This window comes from Panthera uncia (assembly GCF_023721935.1).
Source record: "Panthera uncia isolate 11264 chromosome C1 unlocalized genomic scaffold, Puncia_PCG_1.0 HiC_scaffold_4, whole genome shotgun sequence".
Taxonomy (NCBI): Eukaryota; Metazoa; Chordata; class Mammalia; order Carnivora; family Felidae; genus Panthera; species Panthera uncia.
The window spans coordinates 81755383-81771720 of NW_026057585.1; the positions used below are offsets into that span (position 1 = coordinate 81755383).

General features: G+C 42.9%; 1 protein-coding gene and 1 non-coding gene across 2 annotated transcripts in view; both read left to right on the plus strand.

Annotated features, from left to right (window-relative positions):
• The window catches only part of PUM1 (pumilio RNA binding family member 1), a 142934-nt gene that overhangs the window by 85597 nt on the left and 40999 nt on the right, over positions 1-16338 (plus strand). The window contains exons 10-14 of the mRNA XM_049618892.1: positions 4264-4415; positions 9296-9434; positions 10734-10877; positions 11801-12097; positions 13184-13420. Coding sequence (XP_049474849.1) covers positions 4264-4415; positions 9296-9434; positions 10734-10877; positions 11801-12097; positions 13184-13420 — 969 coding nt within the window. The remainder of the gene's footprint in view (positions 1-4263; positions 4416-9295; positions 9435-10733; positions 10878-11800; positions 12098-13183; positions 13421-16338) is intronic.
• On the plus strand, positions 9555-9632 carry LOC125913825 (small nucleolar RNA SNORD103/SNORD85). Its single transcript, XR_007455117.1, has one exon. It is a non-coding gene; the product is annotated as a small nucleolar RNA SNORD103/SNORD85 (small nucleolar RNA).

Sequence of the window (16338 nt, forward strand, 5' to 3'; positions counted from 1 at the left end):
TCCGGTGTTCTTTCCCTGCCAGCTGGATAGCTCTCCTTAGCTGTAACCTCAGACTCGAGCATAATCCAAAGGCAAGTTAATGAGCTGCCTCCTATGTAGGCATTTGTGATCCATGGAGACACCACTTGCTTGTAGGTATTTGGGGAATTTCTCCCCTTTCCTAGGTCTTCCTACTGCCTGTAGTCTGCCATAGTCCAGGTCCTCATACTCTTTATCTAGACTTTAGCAGCTGTTCTTACATATTGCTAATGTCCTCTCCCACCCCCACCCCCCTGATTGTTCTAGAAAACTATCTTAAACATCGATTTTAACTTCTCACCTTTCAGTTTTAACCCATCACTGATTTGATTTTTCTTTTTCTCGTGCTGTATTATCTTTAATTAAGCAACCCATCACCGATTTCCGTCTTATCCAGCCTAACAGCACACCTCAGCTGTTAAACATGGCTGATTATTCCAGCCTAACTGGGTGGTGGTGGTGGTGGTGGTGGTGGTGGTGTGCTATTCCTTGGAATCACCATTTTTAAGGAGCTGCCACGGCATTCTGAGGATTAGTGAAGACTGGAGCCCACTGTGTATAGGGATCTGATCTCTCTCGCCATGACTTGTATGTAGATATCTCTCCATGCATACCACTTTCTTCCCCTCTCCGATCAGCTATTACTGGCTCATACCACACATTCTCGCTGCACTAAATGAATTTTAGCTTGCTGCAGACACCACGCTGGTTTAGGTCTCTGTGTCTTTGCCTACTGTGGTTTCCTTAGTCCTCTATAGTAAACTCCTCCCATTCTTTGGGAATCTCATTGGCTGGCAGTGTTACCCCTTAGAAAGCCTTCCTTGGCTACCACCCCCTCCCCCATTTTTCTCTCTGTTACTTCTTATTACTTTGTGTTCATTGCTGGTGGATGTTTGAGTGAGTGGTTTTAAAACCCCCTTAAGATTGAACTCTTTCAAAAGCAGGCCTTTCTGTTACTTATCTCTGTAGCACAGTTGCTGGCACCATAATGGGGTCACACGTGTATGGTAGATTGGATTCAGTGTTAGGACGAAGTAAATGTCTTCCAAATCCCTCCAAGTCATGTTAATTGTGACTAAATATTATTGTAAGAGTCTACTTTTTATCTAGCATGCAGTTTGCCATTATGAACTCAAATGTACAGTATAGAATTTATTTATTTTTTTTAGTATTCACATTTTAGCGTGGTTTTGTTGTGTTTGAAAGACAGGAGCAAATCTTGATTTGATTTGATTTTTTATTTTTATCATTTATTGTCAAGTTAGCTAACATACAGTGTAGTCTTGGCTTCGGGAGTAGAGTCCCGTGATGCATCATTTCCACACAACACCCACTGCTCATCTCAACAAGTGCCCTCTGCGATGCCATCGCCCGTTTTCCTCACCCCCCCAAGCTCCCACCACCATCACCCCTCAGTTTGTTCTCTGTACTTAGGAGTCTCTCATGGTTTGCCTCCCTCTCTGTGTGTAACTTACTTTTCCTTCCCTTCCCCTATGGTCTTCTGTTAAGTTTCTCAAATTCCACACGAGTGAAAACGTGTGATATCTGTCTTTCTCTGACCAACTTATTTCACTTAGCGTAATACCCTCCAGTGCCATCCATGTTGTTGCAAATAGCATGTGTTTTGATGGATATGTATGTAGTATAGTTCCTCTGTCCCCCTCACCTTTGGGGTAGTACAAGTCTCTTTCTAGCAGAACGATCTACGTAACCACCATTCATTTTTATTCAGCCCTTATTAACCATTTGCCAGACATTATGCCGAGTGCTTTTGTTTCATACGAGTTGTTGGAGGATGATTTTACAGATTAGGAATTTGGGGCTCAGAGAGCTCCTTTTTTCAAAGGTCACACTATTTAAATATCACACAGTTGGGGTTTGAACCAGGTCTAACTCAGAGTCCATGCATGCACTTTACTGTCGTGTCCAGTGCCCGTGCTATCTTGAATTGCCTTCTCTGTACTTTCTTTCCTTTGCTAACTTACTGTATGTTATTTGAAACAAAGAACTAGTTTTAGGGAAGACACACTTGTCCTCCTTGAGATCATAGTTTTGTGATGAGGGTCTTGATCGTTGTATTCATCCCTAAGCCAGACTGAAAAAGACTTGAGCTCTTTCACACAGAACCAGAAATGTTAACCACCTCAACTACGAAACCGCATACGCGTGTGGGGTGTTCGTCACACAGGAATTGGAGCAGGCATCCTGATGAGCCCAGCTCAATTGATGATGCACCCTGGGGGTATTTTCCTAAATGCAGTCAGAGGCCATGTGACCAGGGACAGCAGTAGAAATGCTAGTTGAGAGAACTTAGAGGGTCGTATAAAAGTTGATGGTAGCAGCAGTCTGCGCACAGATGAAGGTGGTTTTGTTGACTTTTGGTGGAGACTGTCATCGCAGGTTGCAGTCCAACCTTTCGCCCTGGATGTGGCAACACCCTCACCCTTATGATAGCCATTCGTAGGTGAGGAAACTAAGGCATAGGTAAGGTCTCACTGTTGTTTCCTCTTTCGTTCTTTTCGGTAAATGTCCAAGACCACCCCATTTTGTAAACGCTAGTCAGATGAGTTTGGGTATGGTGTCTTAGACTATGCAGGTTCTGAGGCGTTAAAAGGTTTTCATTACCCTTTTGCTTATTATAAAAAAGTTGCTCATACTGTAACCTAGCTTTTCTAAGCAGCAGCATCTTTATTTTGCACCCAGATGTCATATTTCACAGTGGGCAGCCTTATAAACAGAGCTGCTTTTTGGCTAAGCCCACAGGTACAGAAAATACCAAATTAGAAATGTCAGAGCAATGTTGGGCAGGGATGTAATTTGACTCATTTGTATTTTAGAAGCTTAAAACTGGGAAACAAAACACACGTTCCAGTTTATTTTGATTTAATGAAATATATGTTTCTACAGGATTAGCTACTGTGTCAGAATAGATACATTTGAAATAGCTCTTTGGAACTCTGTCTAAAGGCACTGTTGTTATTCAGTCAGGTTGCAAATATTTTAAGTTCTGTGCTTTAAGAAACTTCTCACTGGAGATGTGTTTCAGCAGATGTGAGAAGCTGGCTCCGAGCCCTGGTCTTGTTGGCACAGTGCAGCTTTGGTGTTTCTTGCTGCCATCTTCGGGGAATCTGTGGTCTAGACACCTGCCCCACCCAGGCTGCTGTCTGCTAGCTCTGTTACCTCTGTGTTGCCTCCCCCAAAGAAGGTGAACAGATCATTTAGATTGAAGCAGAATGCTTAGTTTTGTTTACGATACTCAGCAGGTCTGTAAGAACTCAAGGTTTTGTTCCTGTTTCTTTTCAGCAGTGACTTAGGTTCAAAATTTCATGTGTCAGTGTCTGAATGTAGTTGTGTTGACTGACTTCCAAAACAGGAATGGGAGAACCAAGCCTCTTAGAAATTGAGCGGTGGAGGTTCAGTGGCGTGTCTGGGTCACGTTGTGAGAGACTGGTGGATTTTCCTGCTTCGGGAGTTAATGGAGCAGCATGGCCCCTGTCCCTGACAGTCACCTTGGGTGCCATCCTTAACCACTGAGAGCAGGGTACCCTTAATTTTTTGTTCTCTTCCTTCACTTGATGCACACAGACTCTCCATTTATTTCCCTTCAAATAACAAACTTGGTCTCTGTCTATCCCGTGTCCTTTCTTTCTCAGGGAAGCATAGGCCTTTTTGTCTTCTTCCTGACCCAGCACCCGTTCCTCTGTTCTTAAACCCAACCTTTCTGACTTTGATCAGTTATTCTCCCTTTTTAAAATGTTTTGTCCTTCATTAGCTTCTTCCTCTTGGCCTGGAGTATATTACAGGCTTTAGAAGACTTTTATAAAAATATAAAAACATTTTCTGTTTTTTAAAAAACAATCCACGATCAGCTAGAATGAATCTGTATGTTTTTTTTTTTCTTTTAATTTTTTTTAACGTTTATTTTTTGAGAGAGGGAGACAGAGCGTGAGTGGGGGAGGGGCAGAGAGAGAGAGAGAGAGAGAGAGAGAGAGAGAGAGAGACGGAATCCGAAGCAGGCTTCAGGCTCTGAGCACAGAACCCATTGTGGGGCTCGAACTCATGAACCGTGAGATCATGACCTGAGCCGAAGTTGGATGCTTAACCGGCTGAGCCACCCAGGTGCCCCTGAATCCATATATTCTTAATATTTCATGGTAGGATCTGTTGAGTCTGACTTAGCCTTTGGAAACTCTGAGTGGATTCTGACTGGTCTGAACTTCCTTACCTTTCTCTTGATATCTTTAGGCCCGGCTGTGGTCCCTCACCAGTATTATGGAGTCACTCCCTGGGGAGTCTACCCTGCCAGTCTTTTCCAGCAGCAAGCGGCTGCCGCCGCGGCAGCGACTAATTCTGCAAATCAGCAGACTACCCCACAGGCTCAGCAAGGGCAGCAGCAGGTAAGCGTAAAGAGAATTTACCCATCTAAGTGTGCATTTGAGTCCTTGGCTATCATTAACATGTAATGATACTCCTGCTAGAGAAATGCTGTGAATGGGTGAGTGCCCTCCTGCGCATGTTACCTGGGTTCAGGCTCAGACTCAGCAGGGCTCACCGAATGCCTTGTATTCGCAGGTTCTTGGCCTGTGTGACTAGGTAAGATCATGAGATTGGGCACGAGAAGACTGTAGAGAATCGTGTGGTTGAGGGTCCGCGCTTAGCAAGTGGCAAAGCGAGTACTGCTTTCCGCCACACGGAGTCTGCTTCTAGACGCCGTTCTCAGAGTTCTTCTGCTTGCCCGAGGGCAGCTTGCCACCAAAGGGGACGTACTCGTTCTCCGGACTGCCTGTTGAGAACACCAGCTGAATTGGATAGAAATCTGTGACCCTATTGTACCTTTTAACTCAGAGTAAGAAGAGCTTTTTAATGAGTTGGGAAAGAAACTGAGTGTGCCCTTTCGTTTTGAATAGGCCATTTTCTTCTGCTTACTAGAGAAACACCTGTTTATTGCTGAAAATTGTGGTAAATTAGAAAACTCGAAGAAAAAAATGCCTCTTGTGAGGAAAAAAACAATATTAATGTTTGGTATTTGTCATTCTAGCTTTATTATTTAACTTCTGATAAAGTCAGGGTTATGCTCTCCACACGGTTTTGAGTTTTTACACTTTTCCATATTATTTAATGCTTTTTAGAAATATTTGCTAGCTATATTTAAATGTATCAGAGTATTCCAGTCTTTTGTTCTCACCAGTTTAACGTTTTTATTTATTTTTGAGACAGAGGGACACAGAGCATGAACAGGGGAGGGCCAGAGAGAGAGGGAGACACAGAATCTGAAACAGGCTCCAGGCTCTGAGCCATCAGCACAGAGCCCAACACAGGGCGCGAACTCATGGACCACGAGATCATGACCTGAGCCAAAGTCGGACGCTTAACTGACTGAGTCACCCAGGCGTCCCATGTTTTCGCCAGTTTATTACTATTATTTGATATTTAGCTTAGCAGTATTTTGATGTTATAAAAAAGATGGACTGATATCCTTTGTATAAGTGTCTGATTATTTCCATGGAGTAAATTCCTAGAAATGGAGTTTTTTTTTTTTTTTCTGTGCAAATAAAATGAACAGTTAGGCTTTGATACACATTGTCAAAGCCGTCTTTTGAGGCAAAACACCATATGTGATACGATGCAAACAAGAATGGTTTTTACTAGTCTCACTAAGAGAGTATGTATTTAATATTTTAGATTCCGTAAAGTTATAGAAAAACTCAGATCTTAAAATTCTAGCCAATTCATCATTTTCCAGTAAGATCAGTCATTTTACCGTAAGATAAATTTTTGGAAGCTGATGCATGATTTTCTTTGCAAGGGTACAATTCTTGCACCAGGATATGTAAGGGAATTTAACAGATAATTTGTTGACATAATGGGTGATCCCTATTAATAAGCCTCATAGCTTACTCTTTGTGGATAGTCAGTACTTATTTGTATGATGATCTTTATGTTTAAATGGCTGCCAAATAATCGTGGATTTGGAAGACAGAAGTAATTGCTACGTTTTCAAAGTAGTTCTAGCAGAGTGCGCAAGAAAAATAGTAGGAACTACTTGTTGAAAGCTTTTTGCTTAAAACTAAGTGCTTAAAAAAATAAAGCTGAGTGTTCCACATAGGATTTCTTTTGCTTATTCTAATTCTGATAGATTATATGATTTCCCTACATAAGATTGAGGAAATGGAATTTGTGTGGCCAGGGTCACACATATATTGTTGAGATTTGAACACAAATCTGTAATTCACAACTTGTGTTATTTTCTGACCGTGTTGTGATATTCAGAGTTCCGGAAAACCTGAGGCCTGGCCTTTGTTTTCCTGTGGCCTGGTTGCACCTAGAGGTCAAGGAGCACAGCTGTTCTGTATTCAGAGAGTCTGTCTCCTGAGCTGTCAAATGGGCATGGCAGTCATTTGCATTTCAGGGATTTCTGTCACCCACAGTTGCAGACCCTACCGAGGAAAGATTATTCACACTGCTTTTTACTTTTTAATGAGCAGCCATAGTTCAGTTCCAAAGTTATTTTGTCAGTTTCTGTTTCGGTCATTTTAGGAAAAAACAGTTTTGTTGGTGAAGTCCTTTGTCATAGTCCTTGAAACGAGAGGCCCTTTTTAAACTTTGCTTTTGACCTTTTTGGCCTTTATGTTTTAATCAGAAAGCATTTGTTGTGTTCTAAGCATGGTAACTGTTCCACACCTAATTGCTGGAACTTTCTGCACAGGCAGTGACATTCCAGCTACTCCATCATACTTCTGATTCCTTTTTCATCCTTTTTGAAGGTTCCTTTGACACCTGATAAAATTTTTGTTCTTTTCTATTTTAAGCGTTTGCTAAAGAAAAACTCCTTGTGTGTTGGGTTGAAGCCAAGGACGTGTTGGCAAACCTGGCAGTGATTTGGTGTTAGATACTGCATTTTGAGAGAGAAGCGTTGAGATTTAAAAAAAAAAAAAAAAAAATTAATGTTTATTTATTTTGAGGGAGAGAGAGACAGAGTGTGAGTAGGGGAGGGGCAGAGAGAGAGGGAGACTCAGAATCCGAAGCAGGCTCCAGGCTCTGAGCTGTCAGCACAGAGGGCGACGCAGGGCTTGAACTCACGGACCGTGAGATCATGACCTGAGCCGAAGTCAGATGCTTAACCAACTGAGCCACCCAGGCGCCACTAGAGAGAAGCATTTAGAATGGCTTCTGAACTTTCTAGAATGGAGGAGACTCTGTAGATGATAATTTTACCGAGCATGGTGAACTATAGAAGGATGAATGATTATTAATAAAGATATCCCCATTGAGCATCTCCTTGAGTATTAGGTATTGGTAGATCTCAAATGCTGTATTTAAATTGGTACCTTTTAAAAGAAATTTGAATTTAACAGCTTTTACATCATAAAGAGAGATAGTAAGCTAACTCCAAGGATAGTGTTTTACAAAGTAATTTTTGTGATTTTGTTAGATGTTAAAATGTTACTTATAAATTTTATACACGTGTTTCCATAAAATCCAGACTTGATAGCTACTGATGAAATTAAAATATATACATATTGGCAGTGGACCTAAGAACTTTGATTAGTCATCAGGGCCCCACACAGTTTTCTAGAGACTGGACATAAAGGAAACAACGTTTCTCTCATTAAAACGGGGCTCAATAGTCTGGACTACCTCTTTTTTCAGGCACATTGTCCATTCCCCTGTCCCCTGACCTTTCCTACAACTCCTAACCAAACATAAGCCTAGTTCATAATGCCCAATGATAATGATGGTTTCGTTGATGTTGTATTAGTTCTTGAACTATTAGTATTTGCCATATATGTGTACATGCTGTTTACTTTTCCTAGAGTGACAGCTTTTCTGGATCTTGGTGCAAACACTCCGCTGGGCAACCTCCTTTGACTCTTCTGTGTGGATTAAAGCACTCTTTCTCTTGGAAAGTCTGTTAGATTCCTTAGGTCACAAATAAATATTTCGATAGTAATAAGCTATTGGTTATTGATTATCTCCTGGGTACCAGGTATTGTGCCTTGCAGAAATTAATTCGAATGCTCCCAACATATTTGCAGGATCAGCTGTTACCCTTAACTAATTTTACAGAGAAGGAAATAAGAGACTGGGAGTAAATTGTCTACACATCTCTTCTTGCCAGTGTGGATGGTGTTGTTTCTCTTATGCTCATTTAATAAATAGCTAGTGGTGTTTCTCTTTTATATTGTTTACCCAGTGGTACCAAGAATAATCTGTACCCAGGTTCCTGACCATATGTCTAACTTTTATAAATAGCAAAGTGATAGTGAAAGTGATCCGAGAAGAACTTTGCCTTTGGAAAACATTGCAAAACGCATTTTATAATTTTAGCCTCGGTCTGTGGGTTTTGCATTTTTACTTACTGGAGCATATAGATCCCGTGGAGTAGATTCTTCAGAGCATTCAGAAAAAGAATGATTACCAGCATTTTGGTGCCCATGTTTCATTAATAAAAAGTAGATCCTTCATCACAGTGGCAGAACTGGTGTTCTGTACTGAAATGGCAGTGTTCTTGACACGTCTCCATTTAGATTGCTGTCTGTTGTGAAATTTATGAGAGGAGAAATAGAAACAGCTCAGAGGCCTCCTAAATCCAGTCCTGGTGAGCTCATTTGGGACCATTTGGGCCTTGTTGAATACCAATAGTGTTATAGGGTAGAGAAGATGTTCTTATATTCTATAAAGGAAATACAGACTTTTTGGGGTGTGTGTGTGTGTGTGTGTGTGTGTGTGTGTGTGTGTGTGTGTTCCCCTTTAGACACAGCTATTTTAGTCTAATTATGTGGGTAAATTACCTCTGTTTACCTATCTAAACTCCCCTTCCCACTCCATCCTCCTCCTCCTCCTCCTCCTCCTCCTCCTCCTCCTCCTCCTCGATGCACTTTTTGTCAGAGCACTGACACTGTGTTTAGACTTAGTTATCTGTCTTCGTTCACTGGAATGAAAGCTTTAAGAGGGCAGGGGCTTTGTTTGTCTTGTTTGTTGCCTTGTCTCTAGTACCTGCCAGATGGAAGGCATTAAGTATTTGATTAATGAATCCTCACTTTTATAGGCTTTTGGCTGCTTGTAAAGGTAATAATGTTTAAGAGTGGTAGAATGAGATTTCATTCAATGAAATGCTGTTAATTGAACTTTTATCCTAACAGCCATGCCATATAAAACATTATAGGAGAAATGGTTTACAACTACCAATTTAAAAAAGTTGACCCAACTTAAGCACACGGTGGGTCTTAGGTATTTCCAATGAGAAGAAAGTAGTTGATTTATTTCTGTCTCCCAGGTTCTCCGTGGAGGAGCCAGCCAGCGTCCTTTGACCCCAAATCAGAACCAGCAGGGACAGCAAACAGATCCACTAGTGGCAGCTGCAGCAGTGAATTCTGCCCTTGCTTTTGGACAAGGACTGGCTGCAGGCATGCCAGGTGAGGCTGCATTGTTGTTCCTCATGCTTTGAGGGAAAAAACAGTCTGCTTGTTGGGGGAGACTGAGAGGAAAACAGGCGGTACTTTTGGCTTGCGTAGTAGACTTGTCACGATTTGGGGACTGGCAGGGATGACATACACTTGCCCTCACTTAGACCATCGTTCGTTGATGAGAGCACCTGATTGTTCTGAGCCAGTCTTAATCTTACACGTGTCTCTCCACACACTGCTTGGAGTATGCCGTTGTCCTTTGGTGGTGATCTGTTTTGTCCCTTGGGATTGGGGATGATGGAAGGAGTGGGCAGGCTACTTTGGCGTCACTCCCAGGTTTTAGTCTTTATGCTGATGTCTTTGAACAGTATTACGGAAGAAGTTCCTAGTGTTCCTTGATGGGGCCATCCCTTACGTTTCTGGGATTTCTCCTGAGCCGACAGCAGAGGTGCTTTGTGGTTCCCTACCTGTGGTTGATCTTCACCTCGAGCAGATGTTATTCTTGGCTCACTGTTACCTGGTCCTGTTCTTTGCACAGGTTGGAAGTAATTTGTGCTTCTTCCTTTGAAACAGGTCCTTGTGAGACCTCAGCATAAATTTATGGATTCTTACTGATCATGGAGCATAGCCACATTAACTGATCTACTTAGGAATTCACCGAGTAACTTTGACCTGCATCATTTGTTGTACGAGTTACTAAGCATTCAGCTTTTATTGGGAAGTCACCTGTAATGTCTCCTGTGGCTCAATAGGATTTGGAGATTCCATGAGGTGCTGAAAGCTCCTATTATTTGAAGTGCGTCTAGGTTTTACCTGGTAACTTGCAGGGTATTTGTGCTCAGACTGTTACGAGGTACGGAAGTACTACGTTGTAATCATTGATACTCTCTGTTATTTTTGTAGTCGAGGAAACTGTAAAAAAAATTGTCAGGGTATGATTTCTGGTGGTAACCTTGGTTAGCACTCGGAAGAGCGCAGGTGTCCCTGGCCCGCCGAATTCCCTTGCTGACACTTAGCGGATGGTGAATAGTACTGTACCATACTGTGCCAGACACCATGTGAGATCTTTCGCATTCCTCCTCTGATCGTCTCAAGACTTTTATTATGAGGCAGGTATTCTTATCATCGTCACTGGGGAAATGGGATGCGCAGAGATTCAGGGTCATACCGCTGTCCAGGTAGTGAAGCCAGGATAGAAATCTGCGTCTGTCGGTCCCCACGGTCAAATCTGTGACTGTTTACAGTCTGCTAGCGCCCAGGAGGCCCTGGTAGCTTCCTGTCTACTCACATGTGGCTTGACATTCCCAGGTTATCCGGTCTTGGCTCCTGCTGCTTACTATGACCAAACCGGTGCCCTCGTGGTGAACGCAGGGGCGAGAAACGGTCTCGGGGCTCCTGTGCGGCTGGTCGCTCCCGCCCCAGTCATCATCAGTTCCTCAGCCGCTCAAGCAGGTGAGCTTCCCGCTCCGTGAACTCCTGTCAGAGATCCAAAATGGGCGACGGACGATGTTCTTACAGTCTGTTGAAATGTACTTCATTTGACAGTTCTCGATATAGCAATTCTGCCCTGTAATATTTCAAAGAGAAAAGCAGAAGCAGCAAGTGACCTCGATAGATTCTGTTGACAGCCATGTGCCAGCTGGTTAGCAGCAAGGACCTGCTCCACCGTGAACATAGGAAGTTGGATTACTCACGCACAACGGCACCGTTGGCAGCAGTCCAAGGCTGATTTCACAGAAATCCATGTCCTTATTTTCATTATTTTCAGATAATGTTTGTTTTTTTTTTTTTTTTTAAATATGTTGTTTTTGTTTTTCGGGGTGGAGGCGGGACAGAGGGAGTAGTGAGAAGTGGCAGAGCAATACATTTTGATGGGGGATAAACGATACATAGGTTTTTGTTGTAGGCTTTGTGTGTGTGTATATATATATTAGAAATGTAAATTAGGAACGACGGCGGAAACATCTAGAAGAGAGCAACATGTTCAGGAATTCGAGGGACTTGAGTATATTGATGACAGTGGTTCTGGAAAAGTCCTCAACAATGATATTTGTGGAACTTGAGATTTGAGGAAGTAGTTGTAGTTAAAACAGCTACGTTTGACATCTGTACCTGTTTTAAACTGCAGACTCCTTAAAGCCGCCACCATAGTGAATTTGGCTTCGGTGGTATTTTGACTTCACATTGGAAGCAGAAATAGAAAATAGAAGCTTCAGATGAAGGGATCGAAGGCAGATTTGCGTAGTTGTGTACGAGGCTCACGTCCGCTTCGAAGAGATAGGACGGCGTTACGGGGTTTTCGGAAGGATGACACCGTGGCTGGGGAATGCGGCCAGTCCCTTTCACAGCCCAATGGTTTGCTTTCTTCTTCGTAGCTGTTGCAGCGGCCGCAGCTTCAGCAAATGGAGCAGCCGGTGGTCTTGCTGGAACAACAAATGGACCGTTTCGCCCTTTAGGGACCCAGCAGCCCCAGCCCCAGCCCCAGCAGCAGCCCAGTAACAGCCTGGCATCCAGCTCTTTCTATGGCAACAACTCTCTGAGCAGCAACTCACAGAGCAGCTCCCTCTTCTCCCAGGGCTCAGCCCAGCCTGCCAACACGTCCTTGGGATTTGGAAGTAGCAGTTCTCTCGGCGCCACCCTGGGATCAGCCCTTGGAGGGTTTGGAACCGCAGGTAGAAATCAGACTTTATGTGCTGTTAAAACTGAATTGTAATTATTTTTACAATCTTTATGGAACACTGACAGTGCATGGAATCCTGGACAGATGCCCCAGGCAGATCTGGACCGACCCCCGTGGGAAGCCGGCCGTCCCACATATCTGAGATGATGGACTGTTAAAATCAAGTTTTTAGGGTTGGGGCCGATTTCAGTTTTATGCTTATGTTGCTACTTATTTATACTCTCAGAGTCGATTTGTTTCAGGGATCGGAAAACCAGGGGAGATTTTTTTCAGGCATTGGGAAGAACGTGGAGGGAAGCGTAGAAATGTGGACACTAAAAACTGAGGGAGGAGGACTTACCAAAGACCACAGGGTAGCGTACCCCACAGTCTGCAGGCCTTGAAGAGTCAGGAATTTTCTCCAGTCTTCTGAGAAGAATTAAGGTGGATATTATGGCAAAGTGGGAAGGCGGAAATTAGACCAAGATATTTTTAATGTTTTGATGGGAGAGAAAAGCAGGGAAGGAGTAAGGGAAACAGTGGGATAATTGCAGTGTTTGTAAAACCATGTGATCTCCGAACAGCAGGGCATGTTTGAGAGCGAGAATCTTCAATTGGAATTGGGGGCTAGCAGTAACTCTTGATCGAACCCATTGAGAAAACAGGCTTTCATATGTAAGTCTTGTGTAGGGGGACGATACCCCATTTACAAATCTTTTTTTTTCTGTACTCCATTTTTCTACCAGAACCTTTGGGTTGATGAAAGGCATTCTTTCTAGCCCATTTTCTCTCACCTTTTCCATAGCTTATGTGGCCGTCAGAGCTTTTTAACCCATCCCCACCCCATAATATGTGACACCAAAGGAAGGTAAATTTAGCATTCGTGTGATGGTTTGAACAAAAGTTTCATGTTAAACCGAGCCATGTCCTCTTTATTACTTTACCTGCCCCTAGAACTGCCACATGAACAGTTAGGCTGTCTCTGCTGACAGATTTGCGGTGGTAAGGAGTCTGGATCAAAGTGTTAGGAACAGGTCACTGGGCTTGTTCTTCAAAGAACAGGCCTTTTCTTATCTGCATTGTTTTAATTCCATTTTAGTTGCAAACTCCAACACTGGCAGTGGCTCCCGCCGTGACTCCCTGACTGGCAGCAGTGACCTTTATAAGAGGACATCGAGCAGCTTGACCCCCATTGGACACAGTTTTTATAACGGCCTTAGCTTTTCCTCCTCTCCTGGACCCGTGGGCATGCCTCTCCCTAGTCAGGGACCAGGACATTCACAGACACCACCTCCTTCCCTCTCTTCACATGGATCCTCTTCAAGCTTAAACCTGGGTAAGAACCATTACTCTAACACCACCTTGAACTCTAGAAACCTCTTGCCACTGATGACATTACAAGTACTTTGCGTACGCAAAGGACAGTCCCTTTATCCCAGGAGCGCCCTGGGTGTTCTGTGCCTTCCTTAAGTGCCTCATGTTATATAGGCTGTACCTAGATAGCATAGCAGTTACGGGTTTATTCAGGTTTGGGCGCGTCCCCTGTATATTCACTTCAGCTTCCGTCTGAACATCTTGTTCTTGGTCTACACGTGGGAGTCTTTCATGAGAAACCCAGTACAGATTCATTTTCAGTAAAGCTGGAAAACACAGAGACACAGACAAAGAATGTGTTCACCTAGTGTCACCACTGAAATATCACAATTAATATTTTGCCTTATTTTTCAGACTCCCTCCCCCCCATGTTTACGCTTAATATCTTTTCCACAGAAAACACTCTATGTAAAAAATTTGCCAGATTCTTACAATTTTTTTATATAAACTACCTAGAATGCTAATGAGTATAGAAGTGTATTTCTCAACTATATGTTTAGGTTGTTATTGTGTATGGGGATTTAAAAAATGTTACCATCTAGATCCTAAAATGAGGAAAGAAGAGAGGATTGTAAACAGCAGACTGTAAGAATGAAAAGAAACTTTATATTAACCCTTTGGGTGGCAGATTCCTAAATGTTGGAAGAGGTGGAAGACGGTGCATACTTCCTTCCCTTGGTTATTTATTGGGTGTGGATTCTGAAGCACTGATTTATTCTTTAGGTGGGGGAAGTTGAGGCTTTGGAGTAGAGTGACCATATAATTTATCGTGCAGCCCAGGGCATGTTTGAGAGTGGATGGGAGTGCTGTTAATAATTACTCTGATGGTAGACCTAAACTGGCAGTGTCCTGGGAAAAATCATCATGTTTGGGTACTTCCCCCAGAAGATTCTGGTTTTTGTTTTTTTGTTTTTTAATCCTCTATTTATTATTATTATTATTATATTTTAAAAAAAGACATTTTTTTAAGAGCAGTTTTAGATCCATAGCAAGATTGAGGGGAAAGTACAGGGATTACCCCCACACCCTCTGCCTTGTGCTCGTGCACGCTCCTCCATTATCAGTGTCCCTCGGCAGACTGGGACCTTTGCAACAGTGACCTCATTAACATCGTTATCATCCAGAGTTTGTAGTTTATGTGGACTGTTTTAACCAGCAAGGTTAGAAGTGGCTTTACGGGCTCTGAAATGAGAACTGACTAAAAACAAATAGTATGCTTTCATTTGGAAGGACAAAGACCGCAAAGTGATCTCTAAAAACCAAAAAAGTCTTGAAGGGGATAGGATAATAGAGTTCTTATTCTGGGACTGGAAAGTGCGGTCGCTGGGTTGGAGTGGTGGGTTTTCAGGCAAAGCTGTGTACGCACATATGCATTTGTGTGAGTGTTTGTGTCCTGCAATCTCCGAGGTCAGAGCTGTTCTTGTAGAACTCATGGGCTCAGGTTCCATATGGACGTTACTTTAGAAAAGTTGTGGGGACGTTCCAGATGGGTAAATACGTGTTGGACAGAGAAGGCAGTGGGGTCCGTCGCACGACAGGGTTTCCTAGTGACAGAATGCTTCCCTTTAAAGACTGAGGGTTAATGCAGATCATTAGGGGTAAATGAAAGTCCCCGTTTAGTATATAGATGGAGCTAACGCTTAGTGGTTATTATTGGCTGCTATTAATGGTTTTGGGTGCTGTACATATGACTCAGGCAGGGATTAGGTATTTTGCCCATGATACAAAGTGAGGAAACTGCCTTAAATATCTTGCCTAGGTCTTCGCATTCTCTGAAGAGATTTAGTGTCAAACCTCTTCGGCCCCGAAGCCTGCACTGTCAGTGTGCATGTCCTGGCCCGTGACATACCCAGGGTATCTTTTAAACCAGTGTTTTCATCACGTCCAGAAAGTCTCTCTTTTTAATTCCTCGAGTTAAACATTTGAACCGTGTCAGCTAATAATCTGACATTTGTAGTAAAGAAACTAAATCTACAAACATTTTTACTTTACTAAAAAAAATTGTTTTCAACGTTTGTTTATTTTTGAGAGAGAGTGAGGGAGTGGGGGAGGGGCAGGGAGAGAGGGAGACAGAGGATCCACAGCAGGCTCCGGGCTGACGGTAGAGAGCCTGATGTGGGGCTCGAACCCATGAACTGTGAGATCATGACCCCGAGTCGAAGTTGGACGCTTAACCGATGGAGCCACCCAGGTGCCCCAATTTTTTTTTTTTTTTTTTTAATTTAACAGTTTTTTTGGTTAAGAGACAGATGGTAAATATTTTAGGCTTGCAGGTCAGGTGGCCTCTGTAGTAAGTATTCAACTCTGTTGTGAGGTACAAAATTGGCCACAAACAAAATGAGAATGAATGTGTAGCTCTCATGCAGTCAAACTTTATTTATAAAAATAGGTGGCAGGCCAGATTTGTCCTGTGGGCTTTAGCTACAGGTTGGCTCTGTCAGCCTCTGAACTAGGTGCTGTGGTTCTTGGTGTTTGAAAATGGGGCTGGAAACAATACTTGGGTGCATGGTGCCTTTCCTCTTTCCAGTATATCTGCAATTAAATCCTTCTTAATTATGTTTCCCCTGTGAGGTAGGCAATAACTGTTGGTGTGAGTCATTTCTCATTTTAAGGACTCCTGCTGCCCACCTGGCTTTATTTTTAAACGTATCTTCCCTTTCGAAACAGTTTACCTCATTTAAGCAACTTAGTTGTATGTGTTCGCATTGGACTTCCATTGCTACGCGTACTGTGTAAACCATACGTGTCATTCCTGAGGAACTTTGTGTCTTGATCGGTAGAGCTTTGCCTCTGCTCGGTCTGTTTGCTTGACAGAAGGGTTGTCCTATGCTTTAGTCCTAACCTAGACAAAACAGAGGTGTGGGAATTGCTTTCTTTTCC